This window comes from Quercus lobata, unplaced genomic scaffold (assembly GCF_001633185.2).
Source record: "Quercus lobata isolate SW786 unplaced genomic scaffold, ValleyOak3.0 Primary Assembly Scq3eQI_1866, whole genome shotgun sequence".
Taxonomy (NCBI): Eukaryota; Viridiplantae; Streptophyta; class Magnoliopsida; order Fagales; family Fagaceae; genus Quercus; species Quercus lobata.
This window is the reverse complement of record NW_022154708.1, coordinates 414,702-436,153: the sequence shown is the minus strand read 5'-3', so window position 1 is coordinate 436,153 and position 21,452 is coordinate 414,702. Positions and strand designations below refer to the sequence as shown.

At 34.2% G+C, this 21,452-nt stretch overlaps 1 protein-coding gene across 2 annotated transcripts in view; it reads right to left on the bottom strand.

Annotated features, from left to right (window-relative positions):
* Positions 1 to 20,744, bottom strand: part of LOC115972981 (putative leucine-rich repeat receptor-like serine/threonine-protein kinase At2g19230) — a 40,730-nt gene extending 19,986 nt beyond the window's left edge. Inside the window, exons 1-3 of one of the 2 annotated variants that reach the window (XM_031093193.1) lie at positions 20,580 to 20,744; positions 4,474 to 5,020; positions 254 to 738 (exon numbers count right to left, since the gene is read on the bottom strand). In XM_031093193.1, the coding sequence (XP_030949053.1) occupies positions 254 to 738; positions 4,474 to 5,020; positions 20,580 to 20,733 (1,186 nt within the window). In that variant the 5' untranslated portion in view covers positions 20,734 to 20,744. Of the gene's footprint in view, positions 1 to 253; positions 739 to 4,473; positions 5,021 to 20,579 lie in introns of those variants that run through there. The other variant, XM_031093194.1, reaches the window with a different exon arrangement.
* Between the last annotated feature and the right edge of the window lie 708 nt (positions 20,745 to 21,452).

Genomic DNA, 21,452 nt, shown 5'->3' with positions numbered 1-21,452 from the left:
ATTATCTACTCGGCAACAAACAAAGGCTCATGATCACAAGTCTATAACAAGCTTTTCTAAATTTAGCATATGACACTAACAACTTAAAGCTATAATGTTCCATTCAGAAAAGAAAACTCCCGAATAAAAATTATTGAAACAACCATCATCACCAAGTTAAGGTTAGAACTCTTATTGAATCAGCATTGAAGTCTCTTATTAAAAGATAAGGCTAATCAGTACAAAGGAAAATATAAAAGAGAAGAAAGCATACCATCTTCTATGGCAGTCGTTATATTTGGGAGCTCCTTTGACACAAAAATCTCTACAGCATTGAGGATTGGAGGAAACTTACTTCCCTCAGCTGCAATTATTGAAAAGTGAAGCCGTTCTCCCATAATTGCCGGCTCAGTCCGGAGTATGGTCTGTGGCTTTAGGTAATCAAGTCTAACAGATTCTGTCAGATACCTCTCACCATTCAACAAAATTGTCATTTCCCTCTGCTGGCCATTTTCAAGCTTCTCAATCTCAGCAAAGTGAAAGTAAACATAACATTGTGAAAGAGAATCTGGTGGACTTAAGTACAAGCTCAACGGAGTGGTAGAGTTTTGTGATTTGGCTGCAGTCCTCAACACTACATCTGGTATGTTATAAGCGTTATTAGTGCTCAGGGAGTAAACGGTTAAGCTTGTGGCAATTGGAATCCAATTGTCAATTAGTAAAGGCTTCCAGATGCGATCGTATCCATCATACGGATACCTAATTAAAAAAAAATAAAATAAAATAATTGAGTCAGAAGATGATAGGGTTCACTCTATTAGTATTTATGTTTGTTATGTAAATTTTTGGCCGCAGCAAGCTTGGAATGTTTGCTGCCTTTGTTGTGTTTGATAAAGTTTCTCAATGAACAGAAGGTTCAAAAACCAAATTCATTGTATATGTATAAGCCACAAACTCAATTCCACACTGTTGAACTCAACAGATAAAAGCTCAAAATGTGATTTGAAACCCAAGTTGGAATGCTTTTACAAAGATGGAGTTGTGTCAAACTTGGACTCACTGTGAGATTCGAAACCCAACTTGAGATTTGCTTTGTTTCATTTGTGTGTATGAGAGAGAGCAAGATGAAGAGAGGAAGACCAATGAAACTGGCTTGGAATTTAGCTCTGAAAATTTAAGCACGAGCACAATTTGTGCGGAATAACGGAGGGAAACACAGCCGTTGTGTTTTGGCATCTCTCTCTTTGTCGATAAACTGAGTGTTTTTTTTTTTTTTTTTGGGATAAGAAACTGAGTTGGTTCTTTCTTATGGATTTTTAATTGATGTAGCAGTATATAATTCAGCAACAAAGCTTTACAGAAAAATTTAGTTGTAATCTTACTTTACTCAATACTTTCTAGGGAAAAACTATGACATGACAAAGTGTAATTAGTAAAGAAAAAATTGTGGATCCAAGTATAAGTGATGGTTAATCACTCACAGTTTACTACATCAAAGTTGTGACAAAAAAATTGTTAGATGTAAATTTTGACAAATCTTCAATTGGATCATTTTTTTTTTTCACATATATCCTCCATATTTGTATAATTTTCAGAAAAATAAAGATCAATAACAATTTCATCAATCAAAAGTTTATATTTCAAATTTTTATGGTTTAAAACTGTACATAAAAAATAAATTTATTAGTCGAATAGTAAATAACATCTAATTGGCATACAATCTGACATGTGTGTTAAAAACATAAAAACATGTAATTCAATGATTAGATTTTCAAAATATACAATCATTTTAATTTTTTTAGTGGGAGTTAGACTACAACCAGTGGCAGAGCCAAGATTTCAAGTCAGGAGGGGCAAAATTGAAGGTAAAATTAATCTAAGAAATATTAATCGATACTAATAACAAAATAAATAAACGACTATATGCAAAAGTCAAATATAAAATTTTACTTTAATTTTTTTTTTTCATTTCTAATTAAATTTACTCGATTGAAAAATCTACTTCAGTACGAGCTTATTTAGAATTTGACCTGGACATATTACTATGAAGTTGCATATGTTCCTCAATGCCAGGAATGCTTTTAAAATGTTATGTAGACATTTGAGTTTATAGCAAAAACTCAGGTTTTTTTTTTTCTTTCTTTTAGATCAGCAAAAACTCAAGTTCAGCCTAAAAATGGTTGATTACAAGAGAAAAAAAATTGTAAATAAGAGGCAGACTGGTGAGGTGCTATAGTTTGTATCACTATTTTTTTTTTCCCAGTCCTATTCAGCGAAGTTGAGTGCAAAACCAATGTACTAGTAGGTGGGACCCATTATTCAATAAAAGTGCTGCTTCAGTGCTTTGTGAATGTAAAATTGTCTTCTTGTTGACAAGTTAGCTATACATATATAGTAAAAACTAAAAAGTTGTTTTAGTCAGAAGGGGCAAATAACCTTTTACTACATTTATTAATAATTTACTACAAATACATAGAGAATTTTTTAGAAAGTTAGGGGGCAGTAGCCCCCCTCTCTCAGCTCCTGACTACAATCAAGTTTGTAGCCAAATTTTATCTTAATTAATATTGCACAAATTGTACATTAGTCAATTTTAAGTGAATACAAATCTTCTATCCCACCTTTTGTTTTACCTTTTATGCTCCACCAATCATGATATGTTATAACCTGTTATAGAATTCACATTTTGAAAATCTCTTAATTGAATTACGTGTTTTATATGTTCTTAAAATTCATGTCAATTGTATGTCAAAAAAAAAAAAAAAAACACATTCATGTCAATTGGATGTTATTTACTACTCAATCCATAAACTCATCTTTATGCATTATTTTAAATTATAAAAACTTGAATTTAAACAATTGATTGATGACATAGCCATTAATCTTTGATCACTTTAAAATTTTGCAAGCACGAAGAATATACGAAAATAATGTAACCTAACAATAGATTTATCAAAATTCACATCCAATTAAAACATATTGAGAGGTGTAACACTGTTTGAAACTACACTAGGTATAACTTGAACCCTATAAATATATATATATATATATATATGATTTTAGGCTAAAATGCAGAACCCGCCCTCTATATCTCACCATAATTGATTTCGGTCCACTAGGTTTCAAGTTTATTTAATTAAGGTCTCTTCACCAACTTTTGTTAAATGTTGCGGTTAATTGTTTCCAAATTTTTAATTTTTTTTTTCTTCAATTGTTATTAAATTAAAAAATCTAATTAATAATTGAAAGATATTTTCCAGAATTTTTTTAAAAAAATTAACAGAAGTAAATGGAAATGCCTAAATTAAATAAATTTGAAACTTAAAAGATTAAAATGAACAAAAGAAAAATTAGAGAATTAAAATGAATTATAATGAAACTTTTCAATAAGTTTTGTATTTTAACCTTGATATTAATTTTTTTTAATACTCATTTTTAAAGAGTAGATTTTAATAAGATACAACATTGAATGAAACGTTACTTGTCATATCATCAGGAAAAAAAAGTGTTTTTGATAAGGTCATGTCATCAATTGTCAATTACTACTTGCCTTCACCTCATCTATATCAAGAGGAATTCTTAGTTGCTTTGGGAGTGAATGATACTCTCTCCTCATACATTTATGGTGAGGGTTCACTTATTAAATTCATGGTGAGGTCCACCAATAATGTGAGAGGAGCATCATTACGCTATACTTTGGAAATACTTAAGCATTTTCCCTATATCAATACTCCATTGCCAAGTGACAGAGGACTCTAACTAGTAAAAAAGTTAACAAATTTTGGCAAACTTGGGTTTTAGACTGATATCTAAAACTACATTATACTTCTGAATTTCCAAACTAAATTTAACATGCATCTCCAGTAAGTCATGTGAGTCAGAGGAGGAGGTGTGTTAAGGGAGGTCTAGGCATATGAGAAAGATAGAGAAAAGAGGGAGAAAAAGTAGAGGACCGGGAGGGAGACGATAAGAGAGAAGGTGTGTTTGGTAACCATATTTTTCCCAGTTTTTTACTTAAAAAACTATTTTCTATTTTCTATTTTCTAAACCTAAAAACTTGTTTGGTAACTGGAAAAAAAATAAATAAATAAAATGCTGTTTCCAAAATCTCTTATATATATATATATATATATATATATATATATTATTTTGTGTGATTGCCTATTTCTCTTTTGGGTATTCTACATACTTAGTATTTTATATTGGAGATCTTTCAATAGTAGTAATATTTTCACAGTTAATATTGTAAGTTGTATCTTGTATGGGAGTTCTATCTCTGGAGGTTTTTTCCCTTAACATTCTTAATATCTGAAGTATTCTTCATGATATGCAATAGAATGAGTTATAGCCACCACGTTATTGAAGATGAATATTCAGTGATAGAAAAAACTTCTGTTGTAAAAGGAAAAGAAAAATGAAGATGAAGCAAATATGAGATCCAGGAAATTGTTGAACTAATTTATTTTTTAGCTTAGGAAGGTATAAAAGACTCACCTGACGTCCGAGTCAGAAGGGTTCCTGCCAACGTCATATCCCCTTATTTTTGTCAGTGCTTTTCCCGGAATTCGATAAATGGAACTGTTCAAAGGCCGTAGTTCCAATGATGAAATGAAGGGTACCCCACGGCCCGTGTTTATTAGACATACGTCTATGTAATCCGTCAAGGGAACATGAATAATGTCACTATGAACAATACGATTTGGACCAGCATTTGTTAAATTCACTGTTTTCCATTCATTAACCCCAAGATGTAGGTCGAATACTGGTATCTGGTTTTTACCATCGTAATTCCCATAAAAGAATCTTGCCCTGATCAAATAATTATTGTTTTTACCTTGCTCTGGTTTCAGAGTGTAACAATTCCTTGTTCCTTGGGGAAAACTTCTCAAGTTCTTAGCATTTTGTCGAATATTTCCGGGTGAATCAGGGGATACCGTCTTTACTATGCCAGTGTCTATCAATCCTTTATCTGATATGTAAGGGATTTTGGTATGCTCGTCAATGTAATCTTCATTGCTGCCACAATCAATGCTAATGAAACCTTGAAATTTTGAAAAAGAAAGAGGGAGTTAATTAGTCATAAGCAGCCTATATAGTCTCCACAAATAAGGTACCAATGAGTTTCAGAACACCCTATGTTTTTCAGTGATAAAATTACCAAAATTCCTAAGACACAAATTTTCAAATAGCTTAAGCTCCAAGCTTGGGTGAGTCAATGTTGTTGCAAGTTGCACACCCAACTTTTTGTGGCCTTGTGAACTCCCATGCTAAGACAAAACTGTATATGTATGTGAAAGCCAAAACGCTGGTTTTGGTTTGTTTAAAGTTTCAGATTATTCAGATGTTAAACTTTTTTTTTTTTATACCATAAGTGTAGTGTTTAGTGTTTACTAATTAAAAGCTACCAGCCTATTACACAAGTGAATAGGAATTGATTATTCATTTGATAGAACAACTTCCTAAACCGCCTCGTTGTGTTTAACAAATTTACACTGATTGAGGAACATAGTGACTCTCTAGTCAAAGAGACGTACAATTGAACAGACAAGTTGTATTAAAGCTTGAGAAACATTAAAATGCTGAGGCAATAGTGACCAAGAAAAAAAAATGATGAATTGAACATGCACATGGGCAACTATACTAATGAAAAGAATCAAAAGATAAGTGAATGAACCTCTGGAATCAATCTTAACTGCACAATGCTGTGCATAGGGGTCGTTGTATGCATGCTAACAAATTAACAAATAATAACATTAAGATATCCTAGATGACTTTAAAAGCAGTTCTGAACATGGAAACATGTTTGAAAAAATTTGCTATTCAGAAGGAAATTGCAATGCTTTTCCATTAGACAAAAAACATTACAATATCAATTGTGCAATATCTTGAACAGAAACGTTTGTCTTGACAAGGTTTCTTACAAATACTGGAAACATTGACTTTGATAGTATGGTACCATAATAAGTACATATCTTTATTGGAAAAAAAAATATTTGGTTAACGAGTACCATTAGGGCCTTAATAGCATTTGTTAAAGGACAATTTGGAAAAAAAAAAATTAATATCATTTTTATGAAAAATATAAAAAGCTGTTAAAAAAAATCAATTATATTTTTTTTTTCCTATAAAAATTTTTTATACTCGGGCATCCATTAACTTTTTCAAAAAAAAAAAAAAATGAAAAAAAAAAAACAAAAAAACTTCAAAAAGAGCATGTGTGTGCCAACTTTAAAAAGTCTCCTGGAAGCAATTGTGTACTCCAAAAAAGGAAGGTGTGAATTGGTACTAAGAAGGCCTGGAGAATGGAACGGGGTTGCTGTTATGAAACACATTTGGAACCTTTTTGCTGAAGTTGGTTCTCTTTGGGTTGCATTGGTCCATGAGGTTCTTTTGTAGGGTAATGTACTTTTGGAATGTTAAAATTCCACAACAAAACACTTATTAGAGTTGGAGAACTTTGCTCAAATAAAAGAATGAGGCTAGGCAATTCTTTAAGTTTGAAGTAGGAGATGGTACTAAAAACATCATCCTTTGCCTGGATTGGTGGCATCTAGAGTGTGTTGACCAATGGGTAATGGGCTTGGTCCCCAGCTAGATGAATTTTAAATGAGTGGTATTTTACTTACAATCAAATCTAAGAAGTAAAATCTTAACAATAAAACGAATTAACTCTATTTTAACTGAAATGGATAAAATCCTGCTCTCCCAATTTTCATAATGAATTCATGAAATTGAAATAAAAATATAGTAACGAGCCATTCTTGGAATTGGGCCATATGCTTGGGCCCAATAGGTACCCATGTGGACAGCCCAATATCAGGAAATCTTAACCCACTGCAACGCTTCTCCAAAAGAACTAAAAGAAAATCAAGTATTCAAAATAAATCCTCTCACCTAAACTAAACTTGAAGATGCCACAGAATTTTGTACACATAAACCAATACAAAAATTTTGATCGAAAAATAAGAAACAATCTCAAACTCCAGTCAAAGAAATAAAGAGAGATTGGAAGAATCGTGAGCCTTATAGAAGAAAGAAGAAGAGGAAGAGGTGGTGAGAGTTTGGATAAGAACTAAAAACATGGTCTCGGACTTTGTATTGTATCCCAGACTCGAATGTGCATCAGTGGCGACGCCACGTTAAGCTCAGGGTGTTCCCAGGAACACCCTGAACTGGAAAAAAATAAAAATTATATATAATAATAAAAAAAAATTTATTTGTTTACCCTTTTTAAAAAAAATTAGGAACACCCTCAAGAAAAATTAGAAACACCCTCAAATAAAATATATAAAAAAAATTATTTGTTTTACTTTCAAGGAAAAAAAAAAAAAAAAAAGCCCAAAAATATTTTGAACTAAAATTTGAAAAAAAAAAAAAATTGTAACAGAACAAACCCACAAAAAGCCCAACAATATTATTGGCACTTTAAAAGACCATAAAAAGAATTTATGAATCTAATCTATAAAAGAAAATTTAGCAAGCCCAAAAAATTTAGCACAACAACATAAATCACAAAAATAGTAAAGCTAAAGAAAATTTAACCCAATCAACCAAATTTTATAAAAAACAAATAGCCCGGCCTTTCAAAATTTTAAAACAAAACTAATCTGTCATTCCATCAAAGATTAAAAAAGAAAAAACACAAACAAACAAATAAAACCCTAAGCCTAACCAAGAGACTTAGCGGCTGATGGTTGAAGTAAAGCAGTGAAGGGAGAGGCAGCAGCAGCATGGTAGCAGCAGAGCCGCAAGCCCCGCCCCTAGCCCAAACTCACCAGATCTGGTATCTCTCTCTCAAGTGAGCAACGAGCACCCGAAAAAAAAAATCTCTTAAACTGTCTGATACAAAAGACAGAGAGTGAGAGAGTATTGAGTTGAATTTGGTGTACTGAGAGAGTCTAGTGGTGGATTGATATAAGTCTAGGGGCGGGGCTGGTGAGTTTAAGTCATTGTTTAAGTCTCTGGTGAGTTTGAGCACAACACGTGGTAGAAGTGTCTAGAGTCTAGTGGTGGATTGATACCCTCCATTCCTCCCACGTGTTGTGCTCTATGAGTTGAATTTTGTCTTTTTTTTTTTTTTTTTTTTTTTTTTTTGTGCTTATATGAATAGCAGATTTTTTAATGGTAAATAGTCAGAACATCCATAGCAGATGTTTTAAAAATTATGTCATTTTACCACATCAAATACCTACTTTATTATTTTATAACATTTTATTTATCAGATGTTTTATAATTCAATTCTATACATTAAAATAATATTTACTACACATTAAAATAATATTTACTACTCATCAACACAATAAACAAACAACAAATAATATACCACATATCTTCCGTACCGTGGCAAATTTGTCACGGTATTGTTCAATGTTGCAAAAAAAAACAATATACCACATCTACTAAATGGGCTAAAATTGGGTTTGTTGTGGGATATGTGCCAAATATTTAGCATTTGGCACATATCCCACATCTAGTGTGGGTGCTCTTATGCTTGTCTGTTAGTCTTTTTTCTTTTTCTTTTTTTTTTTAAAAAAAAGTAAAAATTGAGTTTGTTTGAAACTTTGAAATTAATTGGGAGTTGAGATATAATAAAGTTAGTGAATTGTAGTGTTGTGTTGTGTACATAGTGCAACAATGATTTTTTTTTTCCTTGTATGTGCATTTATTTTTTTGTTCAATCCTTGTTGACAATTTATTACAACTTATTTAATTAAAATTGAAAACTTTTTATTGGAGGCATGAGACTTGTCTGTTGAGTGGGGTGGGGTGGGGTGGGGTGGATGGGCACATGGGGCAATGGAATATTTGAATTAAGTGAAGTAAATGCATATAAGATGTGTACTAGTGCAATTAATAAACAATAATTTAATTAACTAATAATTAATTAAGAGAAGCAACTAATAAACAATAATTAATAATTTAATTAACCAATATATTATAAAAGACAAACAAATTAAATTATGTTAGACTAAACAATAATTAATAATTTTATAATTTATGAAACAACAATATAACAAATTATTAGATTATGTAATTTATATTTCTTAACGAACACCCTGAAAAAAATTCCTGAAGTTGCCACTGATGTGCATGCAACTTCTTCGATCTAGTCAGGAAGTTTTTAGATGGCGTCATGGCAGAAATTCCTTGTATTTTTTTTTTCCCTTATAAAAAAATATTTTGATTTGGGAGTGTGTGATTGTGTGCATTTAGCTTTCTTAAAAAAGTATGACAAGGCACCAATTTAGCTTAACTTGAACTGAGTAATGCTACATAGTATATATACAAATTATTTTACAACATTTTTACAAATTACTGATATAGTTTTAGTTGTTAGGACATATGTGTTTCACATGTTAAGAACATATGTCATGATATTATGTAATTGGCTTAGGCTTTGACAAAACGCACTTTACTTGTATTTTGGTAAATTTAGGATGTGTTTAAATACTTCAAGAAACCATATTTCAAGATCAAGTGTTGAAAGCCTTCAAGTCTGTCCAAGAAAACAAGTTGATAGTGCAAATTCATTAAAACTCGACAACTGGCTCGACAACTGCATCTATCGAGATTAAGAAAGCTGTTCAAAGCCCGGTGTGCTCGACACCTGCTCGACACTTCCTATCTGTCGAGGTTTAAGATTTTCAGAATTCAAATCTGATTTTCTTGGGATCCGTGAATATGTCTTTGGGCCTTCTTTTCTCCTAATCCTAGACATATAAAAGGATTGTTTTAAGGGCCGTCAAAGAGTTCACAAGTTGCACAAGCATTGAGCAAACTCTGTTCAAGCAAATTGTGACCGGAAACGAAGTTCTTGCCCTAGTTCATCTCTTTCTCTTGAAGTTGTTGTGTATGTACACCGTAGGGTTTTGTGACCAAGCATCTTCTTGATCTTCATCGTGTGGATGAACTGAGGAACTTTCCAAACAACAACCTTCTTAGTTGGTGATTGAGATCGCGTATTGGGATCCGCACAATTGGTTAGTCATGTACTTGGGAGTCGTGCATCAGAAAGAGGAACTGTCACTACAGAACAAGTCCAATTAAGTATTGGGGTAAGGGTTTAACTGTAGGTTGGTAATGTACTTGGGATTCCTTTACTTGTAACTGTTTGTTGTGATAATAGTGGAGTTTCGAGAGTGGTGACCTGAAAATCACACGGTGGGGTTTTTGTCGTTAAGTTTTCCCCATTCGTAAACAAATCACCATGTTATTTATTTTCCGCTGCATAATTAGTTTATTGGTGATTTGTTTGTGCTACCACGTTTTTGCATGATAAATTGATTAATTAATAACCTGGCTAATTAATTAATTAATTTCTATCACAAGGAGTCATTCAGTTTGTGGCCTATCAAGTGGTATCAGAGCAGACATACTCTGATTGGGGTTTAATCTTTGCTGTGTTGATCCATTGACCCCTGTTGTCATGGCTGTAACTAGCTTGAAGAGATCTTCGTTTTCAAATACATCTTGTTTTTCTAATCTCTTTTTAGTTGAGTGTTTCAGAAAATACAAGTCTAAAAGTTATTTGAATTCTCTTATGATGACTATTGAAAAAGATCTCAGTTTTGCTAAGAAGAAACTAGACTATCTTAGAATGAAAATGTGCAAAGGAGTGCGTCTGAGAAGAGTGAAAGTTAAAGGCTTAGCTCGAAAAAGGTAGATGAGAGAAAGCATCATTCCCACTGATTTGTCATCTAAACATGAAGCGTGTTTTATGATGAAATCCGCATTTAAAGTTATGGACACATGTTTGTGGTACCTCGACAGTGGTTGCTCAAGACACATGACTGGAGACAGATCTCTCTTCAAGACTTTCGAATCTAAAAAGGGTGGAAATGTCACTTTTGGTGATGGAAGCAAATCTCAAATTAAAGGAAAGGTAATTATTTTTCTACTTGGACTGCCAGACATTGCAAATGTCCTCTATGTAGAAGGTCTAAGGGTGAACCTGTTAAGCATAAGTCAGATACATGATCAAGACTTCATGGTACTATTCTCAAAGGGAAAATGCCTTGTTATGGATGAGTCTGGAAAGAACCTCATAAGCGGTGTTCGCACTTTAGACAACTGTTATGGATTGGTTCCTGATGCTGATATTGTGTGTAACAGCATTCGATTGCCAAATGAAGATTTATGTCATCAATGGATGAGACATGCTAGTTACAAACATCTTTCTATTGTATCTAGGCATGAATCAGTCTTGGGAATACTAAAGCTTAGTAGAATGAGCAATGTGGTGTATGGACCATGTCAGCTTGGGAAACAAACAAAAGCTAAGCATCCAAGCACTTAAACATTAGCTACATCTAGGCCATTGGAGCTTCTACATTTGGATCTTATGGGTCCAACTAGAAGTGAGTCTCTTGGTGGTAAGAGATACATCATGGTTGTGGTAGACGACTTCACTAGGTATACTTAGATCATTCTCTTATGATCCAAGTCTGATACTCCTAAGCACATTGAAGCTTTATGCACAAGATTGCAGAATGAGAAGAACCTGAAGATTGATCGAATTCGAAGTGACCATGGTAAAGAATTCGAGAACTCATATATGGAGTCATTTTGCCAAAAATCAAGTATATCTCAAGAATTCTCTGCTCCTATTACTCCTCAGCTGAATGGTGTGGTAGAAAGAAAGAACAAAGTTATTCAAGAGATGGCCAGAGCCATGTTATACAACAAGGATTTGGCCAGAAACTTGTGGGGAGAAGCGGTTAACACTGCTTGTCATACAGTTAATAAGGTGTACTTCAAACACGGTACCAAGAAAACTCCATATGAGTTATGAAAAGGAAGGAAGTCGAATGTGAAGTACTTCAGGATCTTTGGAAGCACCTGTTTCATCCTCAAGGATAGAGAGAATGTTGGAAAGTTTGACTCTAGGAGTGATGAAGGTATATTTTTGGGCTACTCCTCCATAAGCAAGGCTTATCGGGTATACAACAAGAGAACTATGAAGGTAATGGAAACAGTGAATGTTGTTATTGATGAGTCTTCAAATTCTGGTTCTCAGAAAGGAATTGAGGAGTTACCCAAAGAAATTCTTCCTCTAGAGCCTAATGAAGTTCAAGAACTTATTAAACGAGAACCTGCATCTCTAAGTGCTCCTAGTACTCCCAGTGTTTTAGAAGATTTTATAGACATACCCACTTCACCAGATTCTGAGTCTCATGAAGAGAAAAGACCTTCATCCAGGGTTAAATTAAATCATCCTCCAGAAGTTATTGTGGGAAATATGAATGAACTCACATTAAGGAAACGAACTGTTGATAAATGTGTTGTTAACTTTATGTCTTATTCATGTTATCTATCACAAGTTGAACCCACAAAAGTTGAGGAAGCTCTTCAGGATGAAAGTTGGGTCGAAGCAATGCATGATGAACTTCTTCAGTTTCAGAGGAATGATGTTTGGACCTTGGTACCTAGACCGGAGGGTGAACACATCATTGGTACAAAGTGGATATTCTGCAATAAGACTGATGAGGAGGGCAATGTAATCCGCAACAAGGCTCGGCTTGTAGCTCAAGGATACTCACAAATGGAAAAAGTAGACTATGATGAAACATTTGTTTCGATTGCCCGTATGGAGTCCATCAAAATTCTCCTTGCACTGGCTTCTCAATTAAAGTTCAAGCTTTATCAGATGGATGTGAAGACTGCTTTCTTAAATGGTTTGCTCAAAGAAGACATTTATGTGGCTCAACCAAAAGGATTTATTGATCCACACTTTCCAGATCATGTACTGTACCTCAAGAAGGCACTCTATGGGTTAAAGCAAGCCCCCAGAGCTTGGTATGATCAGCTTACACAATACTTGGTGTCACATGGGTTCATAAGAGGAAAGGCTAATCAGACTCTTTTCATCAAAAGAGAAGATAGCGAGCTAATAGTTGCCCAAGTCTATGTTGATGACATTATCTTTGGATTGACTAAGGATGAACTTGCTCATGGTTTCTCAAAACTCATGCAGACCGAGTTTGAGATGAGCATGATTGGAGAGCTGACTCACTTCCTTGGGTTGCAGATTCGTCAACAAGATTCAGGTATATTCCTATCTCAATCTAAATATGCTAAGAATCTTATGAAAAAGTTTGGTTTAGAATCTGCTAGTTCTGTCAGAACCCCTATGAGCCCAAATGTTAAACTCACTGTTGACTTGTTAGGTAAAAGTGTTGATCCTTCTCTGTATAGAAGCATGATAGGTAGTCTTCTTTACCTTACTGCTAGTAGACATGACATTAGTTACAGTGTTGAAGTGTGTGCTAGATATCAGGCTAATCCCAAAGAGTCTCATATGACTGCTTTAAAGAGAATTATAAAGTATGTTAAAACCACTGTTGAGTTTGGTGTGTGGTACAGCAAGGACACAAGTGATGTCCTAGTTGGGTACTCTGATGCTGATTGGGTTAGGAATGCTGATGATAGAAAGAATACTTCAGGGGGTTGTTTCTATGTGGGTAATAATCTTGTCTCTTGGATGAGTAAAAAGTAGAACTCCATCTCATTATCCACTGTAGAAGCTGAGTACATTGCTGCTGGTTGCTATTGCACCCAGCTCCTATGGATGCAAAAACTCCTCCATGATTATGGTATCTGTCAAGAACATCTCACTATCTACTGTGATAATACCAGTGCCATTAACATCTCTAAGAATCCAGTTCAACATTCTAGAACCAAACACATAGAAATTCGACATCACTTCATTAGGGAGCTTGTCGAGGATGGTACTCTCACTCTTGAGTTTATTCACATTGATGATTAGAAGGCTGACCTGTTTACCAAACCTCTTGACAGTAAACGCTTCGAATTCCTTTGTCAAAATATTGGTGTTATCTCCATGGGATGATCTTCTTCTCTTTTTCTTTCTTCCCAATGCATCTGCATCTAGTTTTTATGCTTTGGTTGTTTAACATGTTTTTGTTTGGTTATTTTTTAGTTTTGCTTTGTTTTGTTTTTCATATAAAAATTTTAAAAAAAAATTGAAAATCAGAAAAAAGACAAAAATAGTATGTGTTTTGTGTACATTGGTACTTGTGTACCTTGAATGGCCATTGAAACAAAGTCTTCTAAACTTTGTATCATTTGTAGTTTAGATGAGCATCTCTATGCACAATTAAGCAAGTGAGCTTTGTGGCTCGTGTTTATGATGAGTAAAATTAAGTTGTCTCTTATACTTAACACTCATATCACTCTTTTTTACCGGAAGGACTGGAAAATCCTAAGAGAAAGGCATAAATAACCATCTCATCACTGTTGCCTGCCAATCATAATATGACACCTGTATGCTTCGGCATAGCAAAAGTGCAGTGTCAATGACATTTGTGTGCTTAGGCATAGTAAAATTGGAATGTCAAATATCATTGGGTATTTCTTTTCTCTCTCTAATATGCTCATGTATGATATGCTTAAAAGAAAAATCAAAAGCAAAAAGATCAAAAATGCTTTAAATATGATTGCAAGCGTGTATTCTAGGAGATGTGGGAGTTATAGAATGTACCTCGAAGGTGATAGTCCCCATCAAGCAGTTATGATTGTGTGTGAGTTAAAGTAATTTTCTCATATCTCAAATCATCATAACATGTATACACTTATGCAATCTTGCGATATTTTTCACACACAACACGCAATATTCTTTACTATTCTTGATACATGTGCAGGTACAATGTGATTTGGCCATCACAAGGTTTTACATGTGTTAATGTATGCTCACTAAACTGTCTTGACTTGTTTTTGAAATATAAAATTGGTTAGACTTGTTTAATGTGTGTGTGTGTGTGTGTTTCTTTTTGAAGATCCATGTGTTTAAAATTTTTATTGAAATATGATTTTGAGAGCTTAATATGTTGATTAGATCATTGGTTGAGTTACATGTTGGATTGCATTCATGTCTGTGTTTTTCACATCTTGAAAAACTGGTTTTAAATGCTGGCTCGACACCTCCTCGATACCTTGCTGTCTATCGAGCTTCTTCAGCTTTTTCTAATCACAATCCCGACAGCTGCTCAATACCTGGTGGATCGATTGAGAATGGCTCTGCATCCTTGATAGCTTCTCCACACCTGGTGGATCGATCGAGTTTCTGTTCTTGGTTTTGTTGGGTTGTTCCTTGATACCTCAGTTGTCGACGACCATTTTCTCGACACCTCCCTCTACAGATATCTCGATACCTGCATCTATTGAGATTTACTGCTGGCACTATTTAAGCTCCCTGTGCAATCCAAAACTCATTTCACTCGGTCTCTCTTTGGATACTTCTCTCTTTTCTCTCCCAAACGTTCTCATCTTACTCCAATCTTTGTTCCTTAAGGTTTCTTCAAGCTTTTTGAAGAATTTCTTTACTTGGTAAGCTTCTAATCCTTTCACATTCATACATTTCATGTTTTGAAACCTAGGTTTTGGGGTTTTTGAAAATTTTTGGGGTTTTTCAAAATTGATGAGTTATTATTGAAATTTTGGGATGAGTTTTCACTTAAATGAGTTTAAAACCTCATACATTGCATCACATTAGCATTATAATGGTATTGTCATGTATTTAGATGTGTGCTATTTGTTTGTATGCTGATAGGTTTGGATTGGGCTGAGCCCATGATGCAATTTCTTTTGCATTTCACGTGTTCATGCATTTTCCATGCATACGTACTCTTTTTCAATATACTTGTTATATTTGAAATTGCTTGGAACTTTTCTGATTGTCTTTCTTTTCTCTCCCTCTCTTTCTGTTTACGTTAGTCGTGTCTATGGCACCTAAGTATAAATCCACTCCAGCCCGAAACCCTCTTTGTTCCGGAGCTTCTTCATCATTTGATCCTACACTATCTCATATTCGGTTCCATGATGATGATGCCTTCAAGGCATTTTCAGAGAACTTTTCTAGACGAGGCATTCATTCGGAACGCCAAGTTGTTCTGTCAGACTTTGCCAACACTGGCCTTCCCTCTGTCATTCACAATAGGGGATGGAAGTCACTGTGTGACGTCCCGGTCACCTGTCCTCTCGTGCTTATTCAAGAGTTTTACTCCAACATGACGGGATTGATCGTTTAGTACCTCTTTTTCTTCACTCGCGATCGAGGTATGCGCATTCCTATCATACCGTAACTTGTTGCGGATGTGCTTCGGGTCCCTAGGATAGAGTTTCCTGACTATCCTAGTTGTGAGCATCTGAGGACTGTGTCCAGGGATGTGTTCATGCCTGCTTTCTGTGAGCACCCTTCTGTTTGGGGTAAGCGTCTGTTTACACCATGTCGACCTTTTGCTAAAGGTCCTAGATTCATGAACATGGTGATGACCTTTGTTTTGCATCCACTCTCTCACTATAGCTCCATTACAAAGCCTCGTGCTTGATTTTTGTTATCTCTTCTTGAGCATCTTACTATAGATTTCCCTTCTCATTTCATTCTGTCTATTATAGATGTTCATCTAGATTCAGTGTCCCGTGATAAGCTCATCTTTCCTTCCGCTATCACGAGGATCTTACGTCATTTTTCCGTTCCTTTTCCCTCTTCCAACCATTTCACCATTATGTGTGCCATAGATTACGCTACCGTTAAACGTAGTGAAGCCCAGCTTCGGTTGCGGCAGTCGGATTTAGTAGCTCCTCCCTCCCATTCAACTCCATCCACATTCGCTTCTCCCTCTTCTTCGGGCGATGTGACTTTAGGAGACATCATGGTGCAGCTGCAGCGCATGGATGCTCGCCTAGATACACTCTCTACGGAGTTGTATCAGGTGAACATTGTGTCAGCCGTATTGCACGGCGACAGGCGTCCATGGGTGGTTTTGCTCCTAAGGCTACTCCTTCACCACTTTCTCTTGTGACTTCAGATTCTGAGGATGAGGATGATGATGATGGTGATGACGATGATGCTTCGGATGATGCTGATGGAGATGCTAGCTCTACCGATGAGATGTCTACTTGACACTCTTACCTTTTGTCACTCGTGACAAAAAGAGGGAATAGTTTTGGATATGAGAGTAGTCATTCTTAGGAGGAGAGTTAGTATAAGACCATTTTGTTAGGGGGAGTGTTGATATGTTTTGAGGGATATAGTGAGGATAGTATGTATCTTTTCTTTTCCTTCTTTTTAGATACATTATTCTTGTACATGAGGTCTTGTGACCATTTATAGACATACTTTGTACTTATCTCCTTATTTATGTTGATGTATGTCTTTCTTTCACCTACCCCTTCATGTGTTGTTTCTTTTCTCCCTTAATATATATGTTTCTTATACTTGTATGCAATCTGTTATTTCTGTTTCACACAAAGATGTATTGATGAGTTTTGTTTAAAGTGTTTCAGAAATATAGGTTGTCAAAGTCTACTTGCCATAAAATCTCTTCTTGCAAAGTTTTTCAAGAATTTGTGTTAGGATAGATTTTATTGTATTCAACAAGTGAATATGAGTTGAGTGATTTATGACTTCTCTCATATGTTCATTTGTTTGTTGTGGTTTTGTCACGGATTGCCAAATGGGGAAATTGTTAGGACATATGTGTTTCACATATTTAGAACATATGTCATGATATTATGTAATTGGTTTATCCTTTGACAAAACACACTTTACTTGTATTTTGGTAGATTTAGGATGTGTTTAAATACTTCAAGAAACCATGTTTCAAGATCAAGTATTAAAAGCCTTCAAGTCTGTCCAAGAAAACAAGTTAATAGTGCAAATTCATTAAAACTCAACAACTGACTCGACAGCTACATCTATCGAGCTTAAAAAAGCTGTTCAAAACCCAGTGTGCTTGACACCTGCTCGACACCTCCTATCTGTCGAGGTTTAAGATTTTCAGAATTCAAATATGATTTTCTTGGGATCCGTGAATATGTCTTTAGGCCTTTTTTTCTCCTAACCCTAGACATATAAAAGGATTGTTTTAAGGGCCGTCAAAGAGTTCACAAGTTGCACAAGCATTGAGCAAACTCTGTTCAAGCAAATTGTGACCGGAGACGAAGTTCTTGCCCTAGTTCATCTCTTTCTCTTGAAGAAGTTGCTGTGTATGTGCACCGTAGGGTTTTGTGACCAAGCATCTTCTTGATCTTTATCGTGTGGATGAACTGAAAAACTTTGCAACCAACAACCTTCTTAGTTGGTGATTGAAGTCGCGTACTAGGATCCACGCAATTGGTTAGTCACGTACTTGGGAGTCGTACATTAGAAAGGGGAGCTGTCACTATAGAACAAGTTCAATTGGGTATTGGGATAAGGATTCAACTATAGGTTGGTAAAATACTTAGGATTCCTTTACTTGTAACCGCTTGTTGTGATAATAGTGGAGTTTCGAGAGTGGTGACCTGAAAATCACCCGGTGGGGTTTTTGCCGTTAGGTTTTCCCTATTCATAAACAAATCACCGTATTATTTATTTTCCGCTACATAATTAGTTTATTAGTGATTTGTTTGTGCTACCACGTTTTTGCATGATAAATTGATTAATTAATAATTTGACTAATTAATTAATTAATTTCTATCACAAGGGGCCATTCAATTTATGGCCTATCATTAGTATTTTTCAAATAATTATTAGTAAGTAAAATTATAAAAATATGAGAGTAATGCTAAAGATACAAACTATTCTACATAAAATTTTACAAATTGCTAATGTGATGAGCGATTATTGGTAAATGAAAAATTGATATTAATGGTGAATCTAGATAAAAACTAATATGAAGTTAGCTATATCAACATTTTTTTTAAATGTTATAAAATAATTTTTGGTTGTAGCATTACTCAAAATATGATGTTAGCCAGATTAGAACTAGTAAGAATTTGTCACATTAATAATTTGCAAAAATATTATAAAATAATTTGTGAATATACTGTAGTATAACTCACTTGCACCTCTTGTTGTTTCTAAGGAAAAATTCAAGATTCAAATTCCCCAGCTTCAAATTATATATATATACACCCACATATATATAGTCTTTTATTTGAAGAAAACATTTTAAAAGTTTTATCCAGATCTTAAAAAATAAATAAAAAATAAAAAGAAAGAAAGAAAGAAATATTCACTTTTTTTACTTGACATCCTTAGAGCACCCACACTAGATGTGCTAAATGTGCCAAATGCCAAATATTTGGCACACCAAACACCAAAAAACACCAAATATCAGATATTCCAAATCTCATAATTTTTACAACATGCTACAGTATTCTCATATATTTGGCCCGGTACGGACATATGTGGGATATGGTTTTATTATTTTTTTATTCCTCTTTCTCCTCAGTCCCTAGGTTCCGAGTTTTTAAATTTGTGACATCTGTGGCATACGGTATGGGCATCTTGACATCTGTGGCTACAGTCCCCAGTCCCCAGGTTTTAAAATAAGAATTAAAAAGAATTAAGAAATAATATTTAAATGAAGTGGTAAAAATATAAAATATTTGATAAATGAGATATTGTAAAATGATGTGGTAAAATAATAAAGTAGGCTTTTGATGTGGTAAAATGACATAATTTTTGCAATAGCTACTACCAAGGTTATCGATTCTGTACCGTACCGGCCGGTACGGTCGGAATATACCGTACCGGCTAGCATTCTAGTACGCTCGACCCCCTTGTTTCGTTTCGGAAAAAATACCGGCCGTACCGACCAATTTCGGGCAATACCGGCCGGTACCGGGTGTACCGGTCGGTACAGAAAAAAGTTTTTTTTTTTTTTTTTTTTAAGTTTTATAATTTTTGAATTTTTGTTAGGACAGAATGGTAACTTATTTGTATTAACTTATTAGTATTATTTGTTTTCTTAGTATGCAATGGTAACTTTTAAGCTTTCTATTTTATTTTTTTTTATTTTTTTCCCTTTTAATTGATACTAAAGTTTAAAACCATGAATAATTAGTTCTGAATTGAGGAAATGTTTTATGGTAAACTTTTATATTTATTATAATATATATACACAGACACATACATATATATATATATATATTTATAAATATAAAAAATAGCGGTAAACCCAAAACGGTACACTGGTATTGACCGGTATCCGAAATATATCGTACCGGTGGCCAAACCGATACGGCCTCCGGTACAGTATTGACTTCCTTGGCTGCTACGGATGCTCTAAAGTTAATATACTTAAAAACAAAAGGTACAATCTGTACGACTTGTCATAAACCAGTTAAAAAATTCAAGTATTTAATCAACACTCAAGTCCAAATCTATTGGTAGTAATCGCAAACACGGTTACACTCTCTTACTTGATTTTGTATTAAAAAAAAAAGGCAAAAAGACAAGCGGAGTCATTTATGCTTTGAGACTTTCAAGTCAACTTGAGGTAAAGAGGGAACAAAGCTCGAGTAAAAATAAAAATAAATAAATAAATAAAAGAAAAAGAAGTGGAGTAATTTTGATCATAGGAATACAGTTTCTTAAAAGAACAAAGCTCGAGTAAAAAATGAAGAAGGCTGCATTAATTATGAAAGCTAGCACAGCAAACTTCTCTACAACGTACACACATGAATTACTCGCTCCATTGTAAGAGACTAAGATCGAGTACAAGAAAGCATACATAAATGCACAACAACTTGGCAAGCACCAAAGAAGAAGAAGAGAGAAATGTTCGTTGACCAAAATTCGAAGAAGTACTTACCGGGAATTTCATCAAGTTTTCTTCCAGCGTTCTGATTATTTCCTGCAGCTAGTCTTGAGTTGCCGAGAAAAGTTATGGCTAAAACAAAGAGGAGCCGTGCTTTCAGATTTGACGAGCTATTCATTTTGGTCTTTCGCAGCAACTTTTTGTTCATGCAAGTCTATATGTTATATTAAGACGAGAGTGCGAGGCACATATATATATATATATATATATATATATATATATATAAATGGAACTAGCAAATGACTTGCTCTCATTTATTTAGAAAAGTGAGCAGTAACATAAGATCGCATAGACATATATGAGCCCCACATGTCTCACCGTGAGAGAAGCGAAAATTTGACTCATTCTTTGTTATAAGTTATCACTACTGTTAAAGGATAGAGTTTCCCTTCCAACTCACCACCTGGTAACTCAAAAGAGTATCTTAGTTTACTTTTAGTCACATAACTTATTTAAATGGTTTTATAAATCGCTATGTAACGGGGTTTGGAGAAAAAAAATTTCCATTATTAAATAAAATTTTCATTTAATTTATTCTTATTGTTGTAGGTGGGACCAGAGGAATTGAAACTTGTGACTCATTTCATGATAATTGCTTCTAACCATTAGGTCAAGAAATTAGTGAGGGTCTTTTCTTCTTCTTTTTTATTATTATTTTTTTAATTTATTATTATTTTTTTATGTAGAGGTAATTTAAAATAAGATCCCTTATTTGAAAATAATAAATCTTACCAATTAAGTTAACTGAAATTCATGGTAAAAAACTTTCCCTCTAGCTACATGAGATAACATTGTTTCCTTATCTGTATTAATTTAATGACGTAACAAATTAAATCTTACTAAACTTTGAAATTTCAATAAGTAATA